The sequence below is a fragment of the Corticium candelabrum genome, chromosome 3, assembly GCF_963422355.1.
Source record: "Corticium candelabrum chromosome 3, ooCorCand1.1, whole genome shotgun sequence".
Classification (NCBI taxonomy): domain Eukaryota; kingdom Metazoa; phylum Porifera; class Homoscleromorpha; order Homosclerophorida; family Plakinidae; genus Corticium; species Corticium candelabrum.
In genome coordinates this window covers 961,330-981,934 of record NC_085087.1, presented here as the reverse complement: position 1 = coordinate 981,934, position 20,605 = coordinate 961,330, and the positions used below count along the sequence as shown (strand labels likewise).

Sequence of the window (20,605 nt, the reverse complement as noted above, 5' to 3'; positions counted from 1 at the left end):
CGTTCACGCTTCTTTTTAGTGTCTAAATGTCAAGAGTCTTGGACCTGAGTGGGGTGTACTGTTTAAGTCAAACGCAACTAATTCACTCTTGTATCAACCATTTCATATTAGCAAACGTAACCAATCCAAGAGTTACAAATCAGCTCACTCCATGACTTGTGTTCTATGCCTATTCTGAGTTATAAATAAGTCAGATCTCTATAGAGAATAAAATTACTGGATCGTTAGTGATTACATTCATAACATACATGTGCTTGACAAACAACACCCTTAGAGGCTTGTCGATTGCAAACAAGTTGTAGTTGCCAATCTCTTGTTTCAATCATAAACAGAGAAGTTTACTGAGGTCACTTACAATCAGCCAGCAGTCTAGATTATAAGCAAATCATACTTAACGTTCCGTTTGAATTCCGGCTGCAACTGAATTGCTGTCACTAGATGATGTGCTGCCACTGCCTTCACCATTGGTGTCAACTTCACTTTCAGATGACTCACTCCATTCTTCACTACCACTAATGCTGCTTTTGTCACTTTCACTGGAACTCCCACTGGCGTCACTGGATGAACCACTCTCTGATGAATCTACGCTCTGACCTATGTTCAACTCATCAGATCTACCTGCAAACTCACTTTCTCCTCCTAGTGCCAAATCACCTTGACCAGGCTTTTCTGGTCTGGCGATGAGAGAAATACGCTGTCGTTCAGTTGACTGTTGCTGAGGCATTTTAATGACAGTGTTCTGCACGCCTAGTGGATCATCAAACTCTACTCGCTGGAACTTTGTCAAGAGGTGAGTTTCTGGATGGTTCTGTAGAATATTCATTACAACTGGATGAGAGAACCCAAAAAACTCTGGACCGGACCCTGTGTTAGTAGCATCACGAGATCTAGAGAAACAAAAATGTAATTAAATTAAAATTCTGTTGGAACTTGCTGTTAGCTTTACACGGAATGTAAAGCATTCTAGCCAATAAATTGGAAAACTTCTAAATTAGCATGTTATACTTAATCCTTATTCATGATCACACCATCATACTGAATAACAACACTAATATAATTTGTCTAGAGCAGTATTACTAACCCTAGCACATGCTTGCCTTGGGTTGATAATACTATATAGTATAATTTGAATTAGGTACACTAAAGCAATCAGTCATGAAACAATGCCATTTCACTAATCTAAATTACCACGAAGCTGCAGCCCAAGACTTCACTGATTTCCCAACAAAATGTAACAGCCTTGTAGAGTTATGTAAATAACAAGATATCTTATCATAATATGACAAGATAATGACAATTATAATGATGGCCATCACCATCACAATATATATGATCAATACCATCAACCACATGAAGCACCAGTGTAGTTAACTTAATTAACAAAGGGCACGTTCGATTGACCTCTTCTGGAAGAGGATGGAACAGGCTGGAAGAAACTGGAAGACTGGAACCCAATCAAACGGTCCTCCCATTCTGGAAGAGCGGGAGGGAGGTTGATTGCGCATGCTCAGATAGAGCACGTATGGATCTCAGGACAGTTGTTGCAGTGGAGTAGGAAGATGTTCACGGGTGAGGGGGGGGGGCTGTACCGTGAATGTCATCATCAGTAAGCAAACACTACCTCGCTTGCCAGACCGTGAACAGATTAGCAAATCACTGGCACATCAAATTTCCAATTCCTACACTGAGCGAGAGGGCTGCAGCCCCGTTCCCCCTCTCCCCCCATCCTACACCGGTGTGTTGCTTGTGTAAATTGAGCTCTAGAGCTGTTTGAGTATGATGAGTTACTACTCTTGTTAGATGAAGAGCTAGATGAGTATGTAAGTCTCTTTGGACCCCTTTGAGGAACACGTATCGAGGAACACGTATGGTCTTGGCGTGCCTGTACCTTGCATATGTGACTTCCGTGAGGTCACCGTGCACAGCTTCTCTGGTCAACAGTTTCGGCGTCACTTTCATCTTTCATTAAATTGATCAATTGAGCATGCGTAACCACTCCTCTCTTCCAGCATCTTCTAGCCAGGAGCTGGAAGAGCTGGAAGAGTCTTTCTAAAGAGGAAGACTGTCAATCGAACGCCTCTTGTATTTCCCCCTGTCTTCCAGTTCTGGAAGAAGCTGGAAGAGGTCAATTGAAAACGCCCAAGAACAGTAATGCAAATTCACCTTGAATAAACTAGCCAACGCTAAAACACAGACTAATAACAAATACATATACAGACGGGAACAAACAATATTATGTATATAAGCTACCAAAGTTTCTTGAGGTGGTCTACACAAAACAGAAATGTCTTTGAACAAATCAAAAGAGATGAAGAAGATAATTCCAAAGTTACAGAAGCTAATATAAGAGTATAAAATATGCTTTAGAAATGAGCTCAAGATACGGCTTAGCAACTGATAGGTTCACAGATACACAAAATCTCATGTCATTTTCCTAAGGTAGTTGATCAATAGTAGTCTCACGTAGCTAGTCCCTCCCCTTTCTATTTTTTCTAGTTTGAATTTCTAAGCATGACCACAATCCCTGCTATTCCTAAATACAGAGTACACACAGACTACCAACATATTCTTGCTGCAAAACATAAATTTTGCATTGTAACCATGGTAGGCAACATGAGCTACACTGAACTGACACCTGTCAAACTTGTAAACTTAACAGTTACATTTAGACACCACCTACTGGATGTACATCTTTTGCTTTAGTTGTGAACTCAAGACCTATAAAGGACTCGGTTTGTATTATGTTTATAGTTACTAGTGATTGACAGTAAAAGTACTGTCAGCAAACCAGAATTTATTACCACAATGTGCTACACACAGATCAAAGGGGTTGCTGTAAAACGCAGACTGCAGACTACGCAGACTGCAGACTGCAGACTGCAAACTACTCAAAGAGGACTTTGGCAGTCTCAAACGCATGCTCACGTACTCATGCACATACCTTCATGTGTTGATGTGTCCATCCTTGCGCTTCAACTGCGACATGTTGGCAGTCAGAATTTGTAGCTCAACATCATGTTCAATGAAACAGCATGGCTAAGCCTCTTTGAAGCTGCTTCTATCTCGATATAAACGACCTACACGTGCCGCTCGCAATAGATCAAGATAGAAGCAGCTTCAAAGAAGCTTAGCCATGCTGTTTCACTGAACATGATGAGCTACAAATTCTCACTGCCAGCATGTCGCTGTTGAAGCACAAGACCGGAACAAAAACACACGAACGTATGTGCATAAGTATGTACGCATGCGTCTGAGGCCGCCAGAGTCCCCATTCTGTAGTCTGCGTAGTCTGCAGGTTACAGTCTGTAGTCTGCAGTCTGTGTAGTCTGCAGTCTGCGTTTTACAACAACCCAGATCAAAGCCTTACCTGGTTTTGTTGACTCGTTTTAAAACAGTTGAATGGCACGCTGTAGCTGAGCTACCTTGAATTGGATTATCCAAATCATCACTTGCCATAATTTCAAACTAAATTTGACACTTCTAGTAAATTGACATGTATGATATTAAGGTAAAGTCCATACCATTGGTGATTCACCACGATCCAGTAGTTTGCATGTGTACACACATTTTGTTCCAGGTTTGTGCATACTAAAAAATGTACGATGGCTTTCAAATCCAATTGGCCAAATGTAGCGTTCAGAATGGAATCCAGGACGATCAGAGACAATCTGTACAGCAACATACAATTAATGTATCAAACAACAAACATGTGACATATGCAAGCAAGAAAGAATCCACATGCATGTCCTCAACTCCTGCATTATACAGATCCAAAGTGCTTGCTACTAAAGTCTCAAAAGTCAATGATAAACCATCTCCTTGCTAGTTGTAATAGTTACTCAAATAGCTGCTATTGTATTATAGACAATTGTAAATATCCATCAGATCAGGCAGTGACTCGCTTGCTACCGATAACCATGAAAACTGGTACAACCTGTGGCATGAGTCGGGCCATCGGTGACTAAACCAACAACCCCACCAGATTCTTCTGGTGCGGAGAGTGAGTTTGGGCATTCGTGCAGAACAAAATAAAATATCTGCTACAAGATCTGTGATGGACCACTCCCAGATGGTGCCCTGTGACATAACCCAATTAAGAGAGGAGATTAACAAACCTATCATCCGACCAGCCGCTGCAGTATGACACTGATGCCAGCATGTCTTGGCCTGTCCTTGCCTGCTGAACAGCATTAGTGTTGTACCGAAAGAGTGATACTGGTCGAATAGTGTACCCGTACTAGAACTGAAAAGATCTATTTGTCCGCCAAAAAAAAAACAGAACATGCATGCACTGTTCTCACGTTACTCTATCTAATGCGCATGCTTACTACATAACACCCTCTCCTATCTAATATAAAGATAGTTCATAAAGTCTAAAGATAGTTCACAACACAACAAGTTACCACGGTACAAAGTTTCTGTTTCAGTACAAGGCGTAGTAACTCCAGCAGGACTACTGCCAAGTTGCTCTTCATCCTTCCCTCAAATGGCTGTGGCCGATTCTTCAGGGACTGCAGTTGTGTTCAAGGGATGAGTGATGACTGGGTCGGAATTGGTGGTGGTGGACAGAACCTCAGAGAAATTGTCTGAACTGCTAGTGATGTTGGTCAATGGTACCATGCATCCAACAAGGCCTGTCGCCTGGGTCGCAGTTGATCGTTCTGCCACTAGTCATCGCTACCTTGTACAACACCGTTCCGGTATTTTCAATGATTGTTCCTGGCATCCATTTTGGTCCAGATCGGTAGTTGCGAGTCATCACAATTTTGCCGCTGGCGTAAGGGTGATAGTTCTTGGTAGAATTTTGTAATGTTTCTGGTTGACTACTCTCCACATTTCTGGCTTCAGAAGAGTCATCCTTGTACTCAGATTACGGCCACACATGAGTTCGGTTGTGCTGTAGAGTGACACTCGGTAGATCAGTAGAAAATCGTCTAACTTGTGCTGTAGGCTCATCTCACTTTTGTTTGCCTTTAATGCGCGCTTTACTGTCTGTACCAATCTTTCAGCTAGCCCATTGAAGCACAATGGTAGGAATAGAGTATGCCGTTGTTCCTCATTAAAGTTTTGAAAATTTCTGCCATGAACTGAGGGCTATCATCCGTCACTACTTGCTCTGGGATTCTAAATCGGGCCAGAATAGTTCTCATCTGTTTTCCTGTCTCCTCTGCCGTCATGTTTCCAATCAAAACTGCTTCGAGCCACTTTATATGCATCCACGGCAACCATCAACATCATTCCTTGTACTGGTCTGGTGAAGTCAACATGTAAGCGTTGCCATGGGTACGTCGGGTACTCCCAGCGGTAAAGCATTACCTTTTCAGGTGATCTGGTGATCTGCATCCTTGACATTCACGTACCATTTTTTCGATGTCTCGATCTATGTTGGGCCACCAGATGGTAACTGCGTGCAAGCTCCTTCATCTTCCACATGCCGATGTGACCTTCGTAAAATAACTGCAGTGTCTGCCTCCGTAGCTTGGATAGTACAACCACTCGATTGCCCTACAAGAGTATTCTTGGTATATCATCATCACTTGCCGCCTGTTAAAAAAGGTTGTAATTCGGCCGAAAGGCAAGTTTCCGGCCATCACTTCTGTATGAGGTCTATGACAATCAACAATGTGGAATCTTGACAAGAGAGTCTACGTATTTCCTTCTCGGTTAACAGCAACAGCTTGCATGACATCTGAGTATAGCAATGTCTCTTCTTCAGGTTCCGGAAGACAGTCTGAAGGTGTGGGCAATCAAGATAACCCATCGCTATTGCAATGGTCTTTGGTGTTGCAGTATTCAATATGATAAGAGAACGCTCCCAGAAACAAACTGACAGTTTGTTAGCAACAGCATTGCAGACAAGCAGCTGCAGTGACTGGAATCGCTTTGTCCGAGCTCAAAGCAAAGGCTTGCTATCCATTTGCAGAATAAAATAACGACTTTCCAGGTACCTTCTGAATCTATTCACCCCAGTATAACCCCAAAGCTTCTTTTTCGAGTTGGGCATACTGCTGTTTTGACTTTGCCAATGATTGGAAGGCGTATGCTATGGGTCTTTCAGTCCATCTGGCATCCGGTGTGACAGTACGGCCCCCAAGTCGTACAACAAACTATCGCATGCCAAGATTATCGGCAAATTGGAGTCATTGTGGGCAAGAACTCAATCTTCAAGCAAGAGTGGCTTGACAGCATCGAAGCTTCTCCGATGTTCTTTCGTCCAAACCCATGAAATATCCTTCCGTAAATGTCTGTTTAGTGGTTGCAACAAGCTTGAAAATTCAGCAAAAATTTTGAATGGTATTGCATCATGTGCAAGCAAGACCACAACTGTGTGGTGGCTTGCGGCTCAGGCATTTCCGCTATGGCCGTGTCTTCTTTGGCGACTGATGCAGCCTTCGGGCAGAAATTACATGCCCCAAGTATTAGATGGTGGGTTGAAGGAACCTCCACTTATCTTGGTTGGCTTTCAACCCATACTCTTCCAGATGTCGCAAGATGTTGTTCAACGTCCTCAGGTGTTTATCCATCATCATGCGACCAGTGATAATAATGTCATCTAAATAGCACTGAACACCGATCAAGCCTTGCAGAACCTGGTCCATGGCATGTTGTCATATGGCAGGCGCTGAAGCCACTCCGTACAGTAGGTGCTGGTATTGATACAGGCCTCTTGGTGTGTTGATAATCATGTATTGCTTTGATTGATTGTCAAGCTCCATTGTAGATAGGCCTGTCTAAGGTCTATTACGCTGAAATGTTCTCCTCAGCTCAGTTGCCCAAAACATCCTCAATTCTGGGAAGAGGGTATGATTCAACATCAAGCAGAGGGTTAACGGTGACTTTAAAGTCACCACACACATGAACCATGTTGTCTTTCTTCATTGGTGTGACAATGGGGGTAGCCCAGTCACTGTGTCCAACCGGTGCTCCACAGTGAGTCGATGTGCCAGTGGTACCAGCTGCGCCTTCTAAAAACCACGAGCAGCAGTCCAGTCTCAAGGTGATGTTGGCTTGAATTCCTTTCATCCTACCCAATTCTGGTGCAAACCCGGTAGAATGTTGCTCCAGAATGTCGCTCAAACTATGCTTAAGTCTCCATATGAAACAAGAGCCACTCCAGGTGAATCTTCCGGAGTCATTCCTGTCCAAACAAAGAGGGTCCCTTACCTGCGAGAACGTAGAGGAGCAGTTGTTGCTGTTGATCTTGATACCCTACCTTGATAGTACAGACTCCCCATGGGCTATACTGGCTCTTCAGTATACGGATGTAGATTGAGGGATGTGGGCTCCAGCCTGACGTGTGCCTTGAGGTGCTTGTCAAACATTGTTTTGCTGATAATTGAAAAAACCGCCCTGTGTCCAGTTCCATAGTCATAGGCAGGTCTTCCATGGTGACAGGTATCTCAATGACTCGATTGCCTTTCAGCTGGTGCAGCGTATAAAAGGAAAAGGCGGCGAATTCCGAAGTGTCGTCCAATTCATCTGATTGATTGGCTTTCCCGGGAGTCATTTGTACGACGTTCATCAGCTTCCCTCCTCGTTTCTTGGTGACATGGCTTCGAGGTGGATGTTGACGGCCTCTCAAGTTTCTGTAGTGCTGTTACTCCCCTTTAAAATGGTGAGGCATGCCTGTTGTATATGTGCTACCTTGTGGCATGCGTGGCACATGGCTCCCTTGAAACGACATTTCTGAGGTACGTGGTTGCCCCCACATTGGTAACTCCTCTGCTTGAAAGTCACTTGACAGACTTGAGCGTTGTCTAATGAGCGTAATTCCATAATGGCCATCACCGTGTTCCCTCCACCTCGTAGAGTATCAATGTGTTTTGAAGCCTGCTCAATCACTGTACACTTCTGAAGCTTTGTCAAAAGTGAGGTCAGTCAATTTTGCAGTCAATAGCAGGCGGAGCATTCAGTCATCTCGGATGCCTGCAATGAAACGATTGCAAAGTCGTTCATTCCTCATCTCATCAGAAATCTTCACTCAGTAGCCAGGTGCTTTAGAGATTTGACATAATTGGCTACAGATTTTTGCGGTTGGCAAACTCTGTTATCAAATTTCTATCGACTGACTAGTGCTGAGTGTTCTCACTTGGCGTGATTTTTTCATTACGCTTACCACTTGTTTGTAAGTCTCTTGGACATCACTCGGCTTGGACAGCATCACCAAATGTTTAATAATCTGATACATTCGGTGGCTATGTTGGCAATGAGAATAGCCTTCTTACACTGCATATCCATTATTCCATTTCCCATAAAAAAACTCTAGTTGTTTGATGTAGTTTCCTCTGTCGGCATTTGGTGCATACTTGGATACCCTGCCTACCACCATCAGGGCCGTAGAAGACTGCGTCAGACTCTCACGTGATTCAGCCATGGCTGCCTCATGATCGGCTAGCGGATGCGACTTTGTTCCTTCGGTCATGTGGACCTGAAATGCTTCACCTCAGCTCTTGTTATGTCCCGATGCACTTGTTATACTAGCTTCCTCATTTTGAGGAAGCTACCTGACAAAATCGTGTACCAGACTTACCCTGGCACAGACCAAGCACGTGATATCTTGCACACGTTTCCTCTGGAATCTGGTAGTCAATCCCGTCCTCGTCACCAGTTGCCAGATAGTGTACCCAGACTCAGGCGTAGGAACCATGGGGGCCACGGGGGCCACGGGGACCATGGGACCATGGCCCCAATCAGCAGCCTATGGTTATTATATATCTGCCCGGACTAGAACTAAACAGATCTGTTTGTTCACCAAAACAAAAACTCAGAACACGCATGCACCGATCTCACGTTACTCCTTACTACATAACAATACTAACCAATTGCAAAAGTTATTTCACTTCATGATTTTTCAAGCAGTTCTATGGTGAATGACAAAGGCAAGATTTTCCCATACCAGCTCAGACGTCATCAGGGTTAACAAGGTCTGTGCTGAGACTAGTATTGGATAAACCTTAGCAAGCCATGAAAAAGCCATGAACAGTCATAGTCACATCAACTAACTGCATGATGATCAATGATGATGATGATGATAATAGAAATAGACCCTTGCCAATTTAGTTTATGCTGTCTTGTACTGCGTAGACTCAAAGAACATAAAGTTTCATTTCAGTTTCATCAACTGCCATACAGTAGAGTGAGCATTTGCGTAACTAGGTAATCGGCAATACACACCACACAGAATAACCGGCTACAACTGATACTTTAGATTCTTAGCTTCAAACCTATAAGTATGAACAAAATGCTGAAAGCTATATATAACTGCATAACACTATGTTTCCAATATAAATAATACAATTTCTTAAGCTACATGGCATTTCTTTTCTGACAGTGTGTAGCCAAAAATTTACCAAACATGACACCTTACCAACACACCAATTAAAAATTAAGGCTAATTAAATATATTATGCATGTGTACATAATGCATAATACTTGGCAATGAAAACACAAAATACATTACCTGTTAAGTAATGCATACATATGTCATAAACTATTGCTAAATCCAATAAAGTCTATTCTATCCTCAGCTGTGCTCATTTAAAAAAGAAAGCAATCAACTAATGGTGTATTGTTAGGCAGAGAAAGCAATCAACTATTGGTGTATTGTTAGGCAGGTGATATAAATTTCACTGCCTATAAAGTAAAGAGAGTGTATGCTAAAGTAAGTAGTAAAGCAGTGAGCTTATTAATTCAAGTCCACACTGTCTATTGCAACCACTAAGATTTGCAATGAACAAACTGTTACTGTAGTTTATGCCAACTACCCATACTATGTAGTCAGTGTGTACACAGTCTACTAAATCGATACAACACCACAACTTAAAATACATTGCAATTCAAACTAACATAACCTAGCATAGATATCAACAGCCATATGCATATGACACAACTTACTGCACACAAGAGCAAAATTTACCTTGCCAAGAGAAGTTATGGTTAGTCCTCCAAGATTAATAGGCATAACAGGATGTCCTACAACACGCATTCAACCTAAGACTATAAACCAAACTCTCCATAAATTAAGGCATCCACAAACCTTGTGAATCAAGTGGGATAGGTTGCAACTTCTTTCTAATCATCCCAGGTTTTAGTCTTTTTCGCTTTGTAGGCATCCCTTTAACAACACTTGCTTGTTCTAAAACCCATCATATACATAAACAATTTCACTATCACTTATAGCTATTGGACTACAAAACAACGTCATCAGCATAGCAAGTGATGTTGTTTTATTACCCAGAAGCTATGATGTAGCAAATTACAATAAAGAAACACTTCAACAACCCCTTAGGTGCTATTTTAAGTTGACCTTCGATCATTCAAGATCTGTCCCAAGATACAGTAAATAACAATTTGCAATTCAAAGTATCATGTTATAGGCCATGCATATAAAAGTCTTATAAACTAACCAGTACATATTAACATTCTCTCAACCAGTATGTTTGAGTACATGTTTTGCCATTCATCAATCCATATCATCACACTTTTTATTCCTACAGTCACTAAACTCTATCAAAGATAGTCCACTGCTTTACATACCAATTAATAACTGCAACATCGATGTCAAAACTGCATGAGCTGAAGAGTGATGAATCAAACACAACACAAAATACTGAGACTACCACTGCATTGATTATATATGTAAACAACTAATGTACAACCTCCATAATCAGATGTTGAAGCAGTAGAATGAGTTTTATTATATACTAGTATGCATGGCCCGTCCTTCGTACGTGCAAGATACTGTAGTGTAAAGATAGGTAAGTGGACACGTCACGTGCAATCTTTGTTGCGAGGTCCCGGATGTGTTGAATGAATTCGAATCTTGCTCTTCGCGCTTGTTTCGATAGAAATCGACACACTCCCCGTGTAGCGCTTGCTGCAGAAAACGTATAGGTTGAATTCGGTGCAAATGCAATCAGAATTTGGAGAGAAACGAAAGCGCTAGAAGAGTAAGTTTCGTTGGCAAGAGATATTGGATTGCTCGAAGCTTTGCGAAGGACGATGATGCATACGATCTACACGGGAGTAGTGTGGGCGTGTGTTCAAATGAACGGGAATGTGTAGCGTTTGCGTCATCAAGAAATTTTACGCGGGGGTCAAACCCTCGAGAGGGGACCCGGTGCATAATTTTTTTAATTTTTTTTACGCAAACCTTCCCCTGTGTGTGCTGAGTGTGCGTGCCAACTTCGGTTGCGACCAGACAAAAGACGTGGCCCCCAAACGCGAACACACACACACACACACAGACAGACAATTTGAGCTTTATATAGTAGATTCATGCAAATTACAGCTCCCATGCAGCACGTACCAGTTGAACTCCTATAAGGTCTAGACAACAGCTACATATCACACTCACGCAACATCAAAGCCACAGAATCATCTTGTATATCTCTGCATGTTAACCATAGCTGCCTCTTCAATAATATGAGACAATAATATGAGACAATAATATGAGACAATAATATAAAACAATAATATGAGACAATAATACAGTGAGACAATATATATGAGACAATAATACGAGGACCTAAAATGTATGCTAAGTAAATACAACACAATTAAATACTAAAGATATATTAAACAGCCTCATGACAGTCTCTTAACCACAATTTACACTCTTTGTTATTACCCTTCTGTAGTTTTTCCAATGTTGCTGTAGCCGCAGCAGCAATAGCTGATGAGGCTTTTGCTCTTGCTTTTTCTTTCTGCTTTTTCAATCTTACTTGTGCGGCTCGACTAGTAGTACTTGTCCGTTTAGAATGAGATTTAGCAATGTAAGTTAAAGGAGCTTCTCGGCCACTTTTATAGCCTTTCAGTTTCATTTTGAGATATCTACACATAATGATGTACAGCCCATCTACATTTCATACCAAAACTGCTCAAAGTGCATGAAATAGCACTGACGCTACAAATCATACACAGTAGTAATTATTAGCCTGAGAGAATTAACTTTCATAAAGCAAGTAAGCCATTAGAACAAAAATCTGACATAATGTGGGTACCTTATAATGACAGCAGTGTTGTTAAAAAGAAAATCCATAAGAAAGTTAAAGAGTTAAATAATAGATCATTAGTGTTATAGGTGTGCCTAATGATACAAATTAATTTCAAAACATACTTGTTCATATTAAATGAAGTCCTGTATTCAGTATTAAATATTAATGTGGTAATACTTGTACCCTGTAGTGAATTTGATTTCAAACATGACTTCTGAATATTTCTAACTCTAGCTTGCTATATCTCACAAAGCACAAAACTGTAGAACCTCATTATCTAAACAACAAAAACAACAGCAAAACAATATGCTGTTTCATGTAGATTGTACTAACAAATACACTACTTCAATCCTGATCAACGTTACACACAGCAACCACATTCACGTGACAATTGTAAACTATAAAGCAAGTTTGATTAATTGCCATTTGCTCAAGCACTAATTATTGCAACTTCATTCCCCAAAGAAAAACAAAAAGTATAATTATTTTCTACCTGCACTGCAAGGTGTTTGTTGCTACATATACAACCACTTGTTAGACAAACCAATTAAATACAAACTATAACTCAGTGCCAACAAACAGTTGTACCTACAACTTTCCACTATCACTTACAAAAATAATCTGGTGTATTTAACATCAAATGGTTTATTGCCAAATATTAAAAAACTTCCACCACTACATCATCACCTGAGTAACTCTACAGATAAAGTATTTCCAAGTACACGTCACCAACTATTCAACAACAGCAACATACAATAAGAAATATGTAGTGATTATGTACCTGTTGCTACACTTATAAGTGAACTGGCCTGAAAAAGATTGCTGTAGAGCTTAAAACGTACTGTGTATTTCAATATATATTATAAGGTTATTGTGTTGGGAATATAGGTAATATGAGCTAGCTAGCATTATTTAATTGTCACAGCATTATTATACAAAATCGAAGTAGAAGCATTGTTTTGGTTTCATCTTCAAACCATCATGGTTTCTACGTTACACTTCCTAGACACATTGAGCCTGCCAGCTAAGTGTACAATAAAAAGCATGTAGCGCATATGTATGACAAAATGACCACGGTCATTTACTAGCAACATATTCAAGACAGCACAAAAGCCATAATTCAAGACTTAAGTTACTCATGCATGCTTGTTCTACATGTCAACTCACTGTTTTTCTGCTCTTCGCTCCTGTATTTGTTGTTTCATTCTTTGGAGTTCGTCAGCATAGGAATAGTTTACCTAAAGTCACAACAACAAGCATTGGATGCGACAACAATTATAATACAAGCTGTCCATCCTACCTACGTTATAGCAGAAATAACTGTCGCTGAGTTAGGAAACAAAGATAATAGTTTCACATGCAAATCTACTGTTTCTTGTAGAGCTTACAACATATGAATGGTATAAATAATTTCTAACAACATCAATACAAAGATAAAAACACATGTAGTAACAAAGGAAACTATAAAATGAACTGGCAACGATTGACAACAAAATAGGCACTGATCCTTATTGAACACACTGTCCACACAATGAAAAAGAAAGCACACATTCTCATATCTATGCATGCCTAGATAACACCAACAAAAAGCAAGCTTATGCCATCATGAGTCAGAAACATGTGTGTGTGTGTGTGTGTGTGTGTGTGTGTGTGTGTGTGTGTGTGTGTGTGTGTGTGTGTGTGTGTGTGTGTGTGTGTGTGTGTGTGTGTGTGTGAAATAGGACACTATCATCCCATTACTAGCAAAGAAGTGCCTGATCAGTCATCTGTCCACAAACAAAACAAAACTTATCATATCTGGCTATGACAACGTCACACCTTCCCACTGCCTATCTGCATATTATGGGTTAGGCATGACTAACCACATTTCTTGATGCTTGATTTATAGACATTGGAATCAAGTGACTTTAAACAAGCACAAGCATTTGCTTTTCTGATCAACTTAATTTACGGAGTGCAACATCATGTTCACATGCACGCGCGCACACACACACACACACACACACACACACACACACACACACACACACCATACGTAAAGTAGATCTTTAACAGCTTGTTGCATCTTCTTGTACTTAATAGGATACTTTGACCGTTTTGTTTCATTAGCTCTTTTTGATTTAGACTGATCTCCAGCCTATAAGACACGCAAATTAAACAATCAGTATAAAACAACACATCAGCAGTAACAAACCTTTGCTCTAAACCACCCAAGTTTTCCGGCAACCATCTCAACCTCAGATTGAGGAAAGGGAGACTACACGAAGACCAAAGATTACAAAGTGTACTAGTATTAACAAGGCAGTAAGATTCAACAAATTCGTGTTGACATTATTTCAGTTAACCAGTTAAGTGTACAATTCAAACAATATCTAATTAATATTAAATCTACCCTTTCAAGTGACAAACAATCAACATCAAAAACTATCTGCTTCTTCAGCTATATTGCAAACAGTTTCTTAAAGGTAATCTCGCTGTGCGTTACCCACGATATTTCTACGCTTTTAACAGCCTGAACTATATAGTTGTATGGTATGGGTAGGTGGCACCTTGTGCTGGTGAGTAAAACATCCCAACGGAGTTTCTGACCTTTCATTGAACGCCCTAAATATGTACAATACATTAGACTCGACCCAGTCTCACTCCGCCTTCCTCATTCCCCAGATTGTCAATTCTTGGCGTTAAAGGTTAGAACTCAGTCGCTCTGACTACAACTAAGTCACTCCGCCTTCTATTGAAGATGTATGCATAGCATGGCGCATTGTTTAGACTGTGCTACAAAACTCTCAAAGCTTGTTTTGACTGCACTGGTGTGCGTTGGCTATGAGAGGTCGTTTTTACTACTCTCTTAGCGTTGCTGTGCAGAATCTACAACCAGAAAAAAGCTTTCCAAGTTGGTATCCTGTACTGACAGAAAGATCCTGCCAAAACTCTCCAAACCCTCCAGACATTGACAGGACAATAGGTGACAATATATGCATAATTAATGTATAGATTTGTTATTGGGTCACCGCTGTGCTAGCTGGTGTGAACGCTGCTCAGTGTTAACCTACGTCAATTACCCAGTAATTACAAGTTCCATATGGTAGTGTTTACTCAGCTTGGTTAACCTACGATCAGTGTGAAAGCACCCTTTTTCATCACCGTTTGGTCACTTGCACAAATCATTCTTATACTGATCTGTACTCAGACATGAAAACAATTTTTTGAAGTAGGTCTTATCATGAAACGTGGTCATGGGAAGGAGAAATTTGAGGTTCATATATATAGACATGGACAAAATTATAAGAACATCTGCCACTCTACCATATATGCACACTTAATTAATTAAGTAGATCAAATGTAATTACCCTACTCTCTCTAGGATAATCCTTTACCATATTAGGTTGCTTGTTGCATTAGGTTAATGTCTTGGGATATTGTATAAATTGCTTTTGGTTGTAATGCAATTCTAACGGGAAAATAATAAACAAAATGAATAGATATTAATTAATAGCAAAAGTGGGCGCCGAGTCCTTGTTAGACTCTCTCTGATATTTTTATTAGTTTTAAAAAAATGGTTATAAATTGCCTGAGGAAAGATTGAAGCCGCTCATTAGTCTGCTATGCGTTTTAGCGAGAAAAGTCGGCAAACTTTGCCCCAGCTGAATTTTTCTTACACATGATCACTAATTTGTTACAAATATTCACCACCGGAAGTGAAATCACAGTAGTCTTTATCATTAGTAGTTTGCTTATTTTTTAACTAAAGCCTTGAAAACCAAACTAGGGCCAGGGCTAGAGTTTAGTGGTTTGTAGATGGAAATTAAAAGTAACCGTTTGCATACTTAAACGGTGAAAAGATGCACCAACTTCACGTGCTGGATTGTGCTAGGTTCCTAAGTCTTTTGCAGTGGACACTAGAAGAATGGTTTACACATACATTAGAACGTGTTGACTGAGACCTATAAAATAACAAAATATGAGATTCAAAGTACCATAGAAAAGACCAGATTGAACGCTCAACAAAATGAAGTTTTGTAGTGTTTGCCACAAAATGCATGCACGGTACATTTTGTACTGGCCAAACTCATTTTCCTCAAGTTGGGGGTACGGCTAATAATAAAGAAAGCAGTTGAGCAAAACCTTAAAAGGATTGTGTTTACAGCAGTTAGAGATATTCGATCAAAGTTTGTCTATAACACAAATGACTGGGTGTTCTTATAATTTTGTCCATGTTTGTAGATATAGTTAGATAGATAGACAGGTGCACAAATCGATCTATTTCTTATTTAAATGGTCAGGACTGTAAGCAAAAGTCAGTAAACGTAGTCGATTTGCAAGAAAAAGACAACCAAGTCCAGGATCCTAAGTTCTTAATTCAACGTAAGGCTATTCCATTACTAACAGACAAAAAAAGCTACAGGTATTTGGGATACCAGTTTGTTCTCATTCACATCAAGTCTCAGTTGCTGCAAGTGTGTGAATGATTAAATTTTGTTTTCTCAAGTAGACGGAACGGCTTTATCTTGCTTTAGTAAGTGTCCACTGTATAAGAAAGCTGTCTTGCTAAGGCTTTCATGGTTACTAAGCATCAGTAATCTTTCCTTGTACTGGATTCAAACTCAGCTTGATTCTGTCATTACCAGATTTCTAAAAAGTGGGTTGGGCTTGCAAATTTTGTTGTAGTCTCCAGATTGTTTATGGACACGTAACAGTGGTCTTCAACTTCTGCAACCTTAACTTAGTTTTTCCAAAGTCTTCAATGCACCTGTTTGCTGTCTTTTCACTAAGACAAATGATCTCTGTTTACAAGCTTTGGCTCGTTCGAAGATAACAGCAGATGCGCAGTCATCTAACACTCGATTTTCACCTGGTGTTTTACTTGGAACGTCATTCAATGACATCCGGATCTCTGACAGCAGACAAAAAGATTATCAAAAAGAAGAAAAAATGTTGCAGACCAACTACAAGAAACATATGAGCCATTTATTGTCGCTTCCTGTGCAAGGAGCAGCTGCTATATAAGTGTATTAAATAGAGTCACTTCAGTGGGTATCATCACTAAAAATATTACCAGACCGTGAGACAAACTGCTCGAGAGGGAAATGAATGTTATTCATGATACTCTGCCTAGTGCGACTAACCTTGTGTTATAAAAAAGATTGTTTCCAGTGCATGTCATTATGTCAACAGCCTCAATATCTCTGCCATATTCTCAATGCGTGTCAGGTACTGCTCAAATTGGGTTTGTACAAACGTAGGCACAACAAGGTTCTTCCTCTAACCAGTGCATTCCTAGAGACAAACCTTTTGTCGGACTACCAAGTGGTTGATCTCCCAGGTAGGAACAAGGTTTTCCCTTGTGAGATAGCTCTGAAAGCACTTCAACCAGACGTGGTCGTATACCATAACAATCTGATAAAACTTTGGATTAGGAATTGTCTGTGCCGTTTGAAACTATTGTTGCAGACACCAAATAATGCAACAAAATGTGGTACACACAATTGCTTCAAGAAGCAAACAAAACTTATTGGTCGTAGTTGCTACATTTTGTAGAATCAAGAGGCACTATTTTTCTGGAGACTATAGGTGTTCGCTGTGCAAGTTATGCAAACCATTTAGACAAGATTTAGATTTCTTAATTAGAAGAATTGTCACATCTGTGGTAGAATTATGCATCATTTCATTGTTGGATCCATAGAAGAAGATTTGATGTTGTAGAAACTAGAACTGTACCTTTTTGTCTTAGTCTATGATCCAAGCTGAAAAGCCCTCTAAAACGTGAACATCGTTGCACCCCTCATCCGACTTTAATTCGTTGCTTATAAATGTAGTTTGACTCATATTAAAGAGAATTACAAATTTTGCCCCTTAGAATAGTTGTCCCAAGATGTTAGAGATTTTGAAGACTTTTCAATTGTGCTCTTAGGATCCTTACGCCGAGGTCTTGTTGTGTGTGTACTAGTGGTTCTTTACAGAGTTCATCGTGTGATTGACAGTTGCTCGTGCAGCAAAATGTAATATCTAAATAGTAAGTTCAATTAGGAACGTGAAGCAACGTCAGCCTGATGTAGGAAATCACTAAACCTGTAAGTTCAAATTCCACTAAACTAATGTCTAGGTAATGAAGCGTTTAGATCAGACCACAAGTAAGTTGGAGTTATGTAATGGAAGCGTTTTGCACAGACTGAAGTACATGGTAACGTCATGGAAGTGCGTGCACTCAGATTATGTCATTTACAGAATGAAAGTACAGAGTACAGCTATACAATAGCGTCAGATGTAATTGAAGCATTTAGTTTATTAATTAAGTTAAAGAGTAACTGCAACGGAAAAATCAAAATTCTTTTATGTTGGAAATTGATAGTTCTAGTTGCATAAATGACAGAAAAAATAGTTTTAGATTTTTAAGTTAACTCTTTGCTGAGATATAGCAGGTCAAAGTTGCTTCCGGTTCTTTAAGTTCCCGTAACGCGTTATAATGGGCGTGGTGTAGTGTGACGTCACAGAGGGGAGACTCCACGCTAGTGTGTATTGTAAAACAAAGGAATCTGTGGCAAAAGAATGGTTTGGTGTTGTGTGGCGGCGCAGGATGCACCAATTCGCGCAAGTCATACGCAATCATGTTTTGATTTCCGCAGATCCCAAGCTAATGTAATGTAGTAATATAATAGTTTTACGTCTTAGTGCACGTTAGCATATCAGTGGTTATATAACACATCGCTTACTTATAACATCAGCCTTTTTACCTGCAATCGCCGTGTGTACCACATTGGTGTCAGAAGTGGGATTTTAGATTGCAACGTGATGCGCCTCAGGTTTTTGATGGAACTGGAAATTTACTTTTCTTTCTGAACCCTATCACTGTCTGGACAGCACCTAAAGGTTTTGAGGGTGACAAGAAGGCACTCGCCCTAGTATCTCGAATAGAAGGGGTGGGTGGCCTTTGAGAACTATCGATGTCTGGAGAGTGAGAAAAAGCAAGATTTTAATGTTATTGTGGTTTCACTAAAGAAGGAGTTCCTCAGTGGGGCAATAGATAGGCAGCTCGTGGTGGAGTTGCACGGCAGAAAATGGAAACAATTTGAAGAACCTCCAGTGGCGTTCACGCACGACATTGACAGGTTAGTACGGTTAGCGTATCCGAAGTTTGATAGTGGGTCCGCGATTACTTTGACCAGAGAAGTTTTTCTAGATGGTCTACCAAGAGAATTCCAAATTCTGTTGAGATGGGACAAGACTACTAACACTAAAGGTGTCAAAGAATTAGCTGAGGAAGTCAACCAACTTTGATTAGCCGGAATTCCCTCAGTCAGACCAGCACCAGCAAATGCAAGTCCAGTCAATCAAAGCAGCTTACCGACTTCAGCAGTCAATTAAGTTTCCGGATGTGACATGGAAATCTATAACAATATGTCCTCTACTCGTCAGACAGTTACCGCTTTTGGCAATGACAGTTTAGACACCCAAGCGACAGTGCAGTCAATGCGTGGTTGCAGTTGAGGTGGACACCTAGAAGGAAGTATCAGCAACCTCGAGACCCTATGCTTGGTAAGAGATGTTATATTTGTGGTGATATTAACCACCTCTGGTCTAGTTGTCCTCATTTTCATGATTGTCATCAATGTTTGAGACCAGGGCATGTTGCCCGAAACTGTACTGTTGCATCTCCTGCATCAAAGAGAGGAGGCCAGATCACTGATTTAGCCACGGCTTTTTACGGTCCAATTATGGTTACCACTAATATTGACCAGTAACCTCTTTCTTTTTTGGTGGATACAGGAGCAGACATCAGCTTGATACCACTTGCTGTTGTTCAGATGAACCACATGACAGTTAGATGGAATATTGTTTGCCAACCGATAATGGTTGATGGTACTACCTTACAGTGTGAGGAAACTGTAGTTATGTCGTTTCAGTTGGGATCTCAAAAGGTATACAGTTCATTTTACGTTGTGAAAGGAATTGACTATGGGGTTTTGGGCACTGATATTCTGTCAACTCTTGAGGTTCAGATAGGTATCGCTAATCGAAGGTTGTTCTTGAAAGGGGAAGAAGTGACAACATTCCAACCGGTCAAATCAGCACCAACAAGGTCTGAAGTGCATTTATTGAAGTTTGGTCGGGCGTATTCGCCAAGCAGTGTTCTAGTCAGGCCTGGACAAGAAACCACCATTTGGGGAAATATACACTCCAATGTTACTAGTGAATGGACAACGTTCAGGACTTTTGGGATGTGCTACCTATTGTGTTGGAAAAGGGAGAGATGTTCCGGTGAGAATTATGAATGTCTGCACAGAACCTGTAGTAATACATAAAGGACAGAGTTTGGCAGAATTTACTGAAGCAACTGCGTTGGATGAGGTGGATCGAAGACCAATTGGAAAGAGTACCAATATTTACAACCCAATGATTGACATAGATCTGGGTGAATCATTGAGCTCCGATGAGAAACAACAATTGGAGAATTTCTAAAACATCATCGGGACATCTTCGCTTATCCAGGCAATGAAGGGTATTCAGTGGATGTTGAACATACGATTCCACTTACTACCAAAACTCCACTAGCTTGCCGCCCTCGACGTCTACCTACAAGATGGAAAGCTGAGGTTGAAGATGAGGTGAGA

The 20,605-nt window shown here is 40.5% G+C and overlaps 1 protein-coding gene across 1 annotated transcript; it reads right to left on the bottom strand.

Moving 5' to 3' along the window:
• Positions 1–79: 79 nt before the first annotated feature.
• LOC134177834 (transforming growth factor beta regulator 1-like) lies at positions 80–14,372 on the bottom strand. The gene is made up of 9 exons (XM_062644614.1): positions 14,191–14,372; positions 14,032–14,133; positions 13,164–13,234; positions 11,630–11,832; positions 10,037–10,135; positions 9,917–9,972; positions 3,522–3,668; positions 3,368–3,465; positions 80–887 (listed from the first exon to the last, which is right to left on the bottom strand). The coding sequence occupies exons 1-9, from the start codon at positions 14,224–14,226 to the stop codon at positions 392–394; spliced, it is 1,308 nt and encodes a 435-aa protein (XP_062500598.1). The 5' UTR covers positions 14,227–14,372; the 3' UTR covers positions 80–391.
• Positions 14,373–20,605: the final 6,233 nt, after the last annotated feature.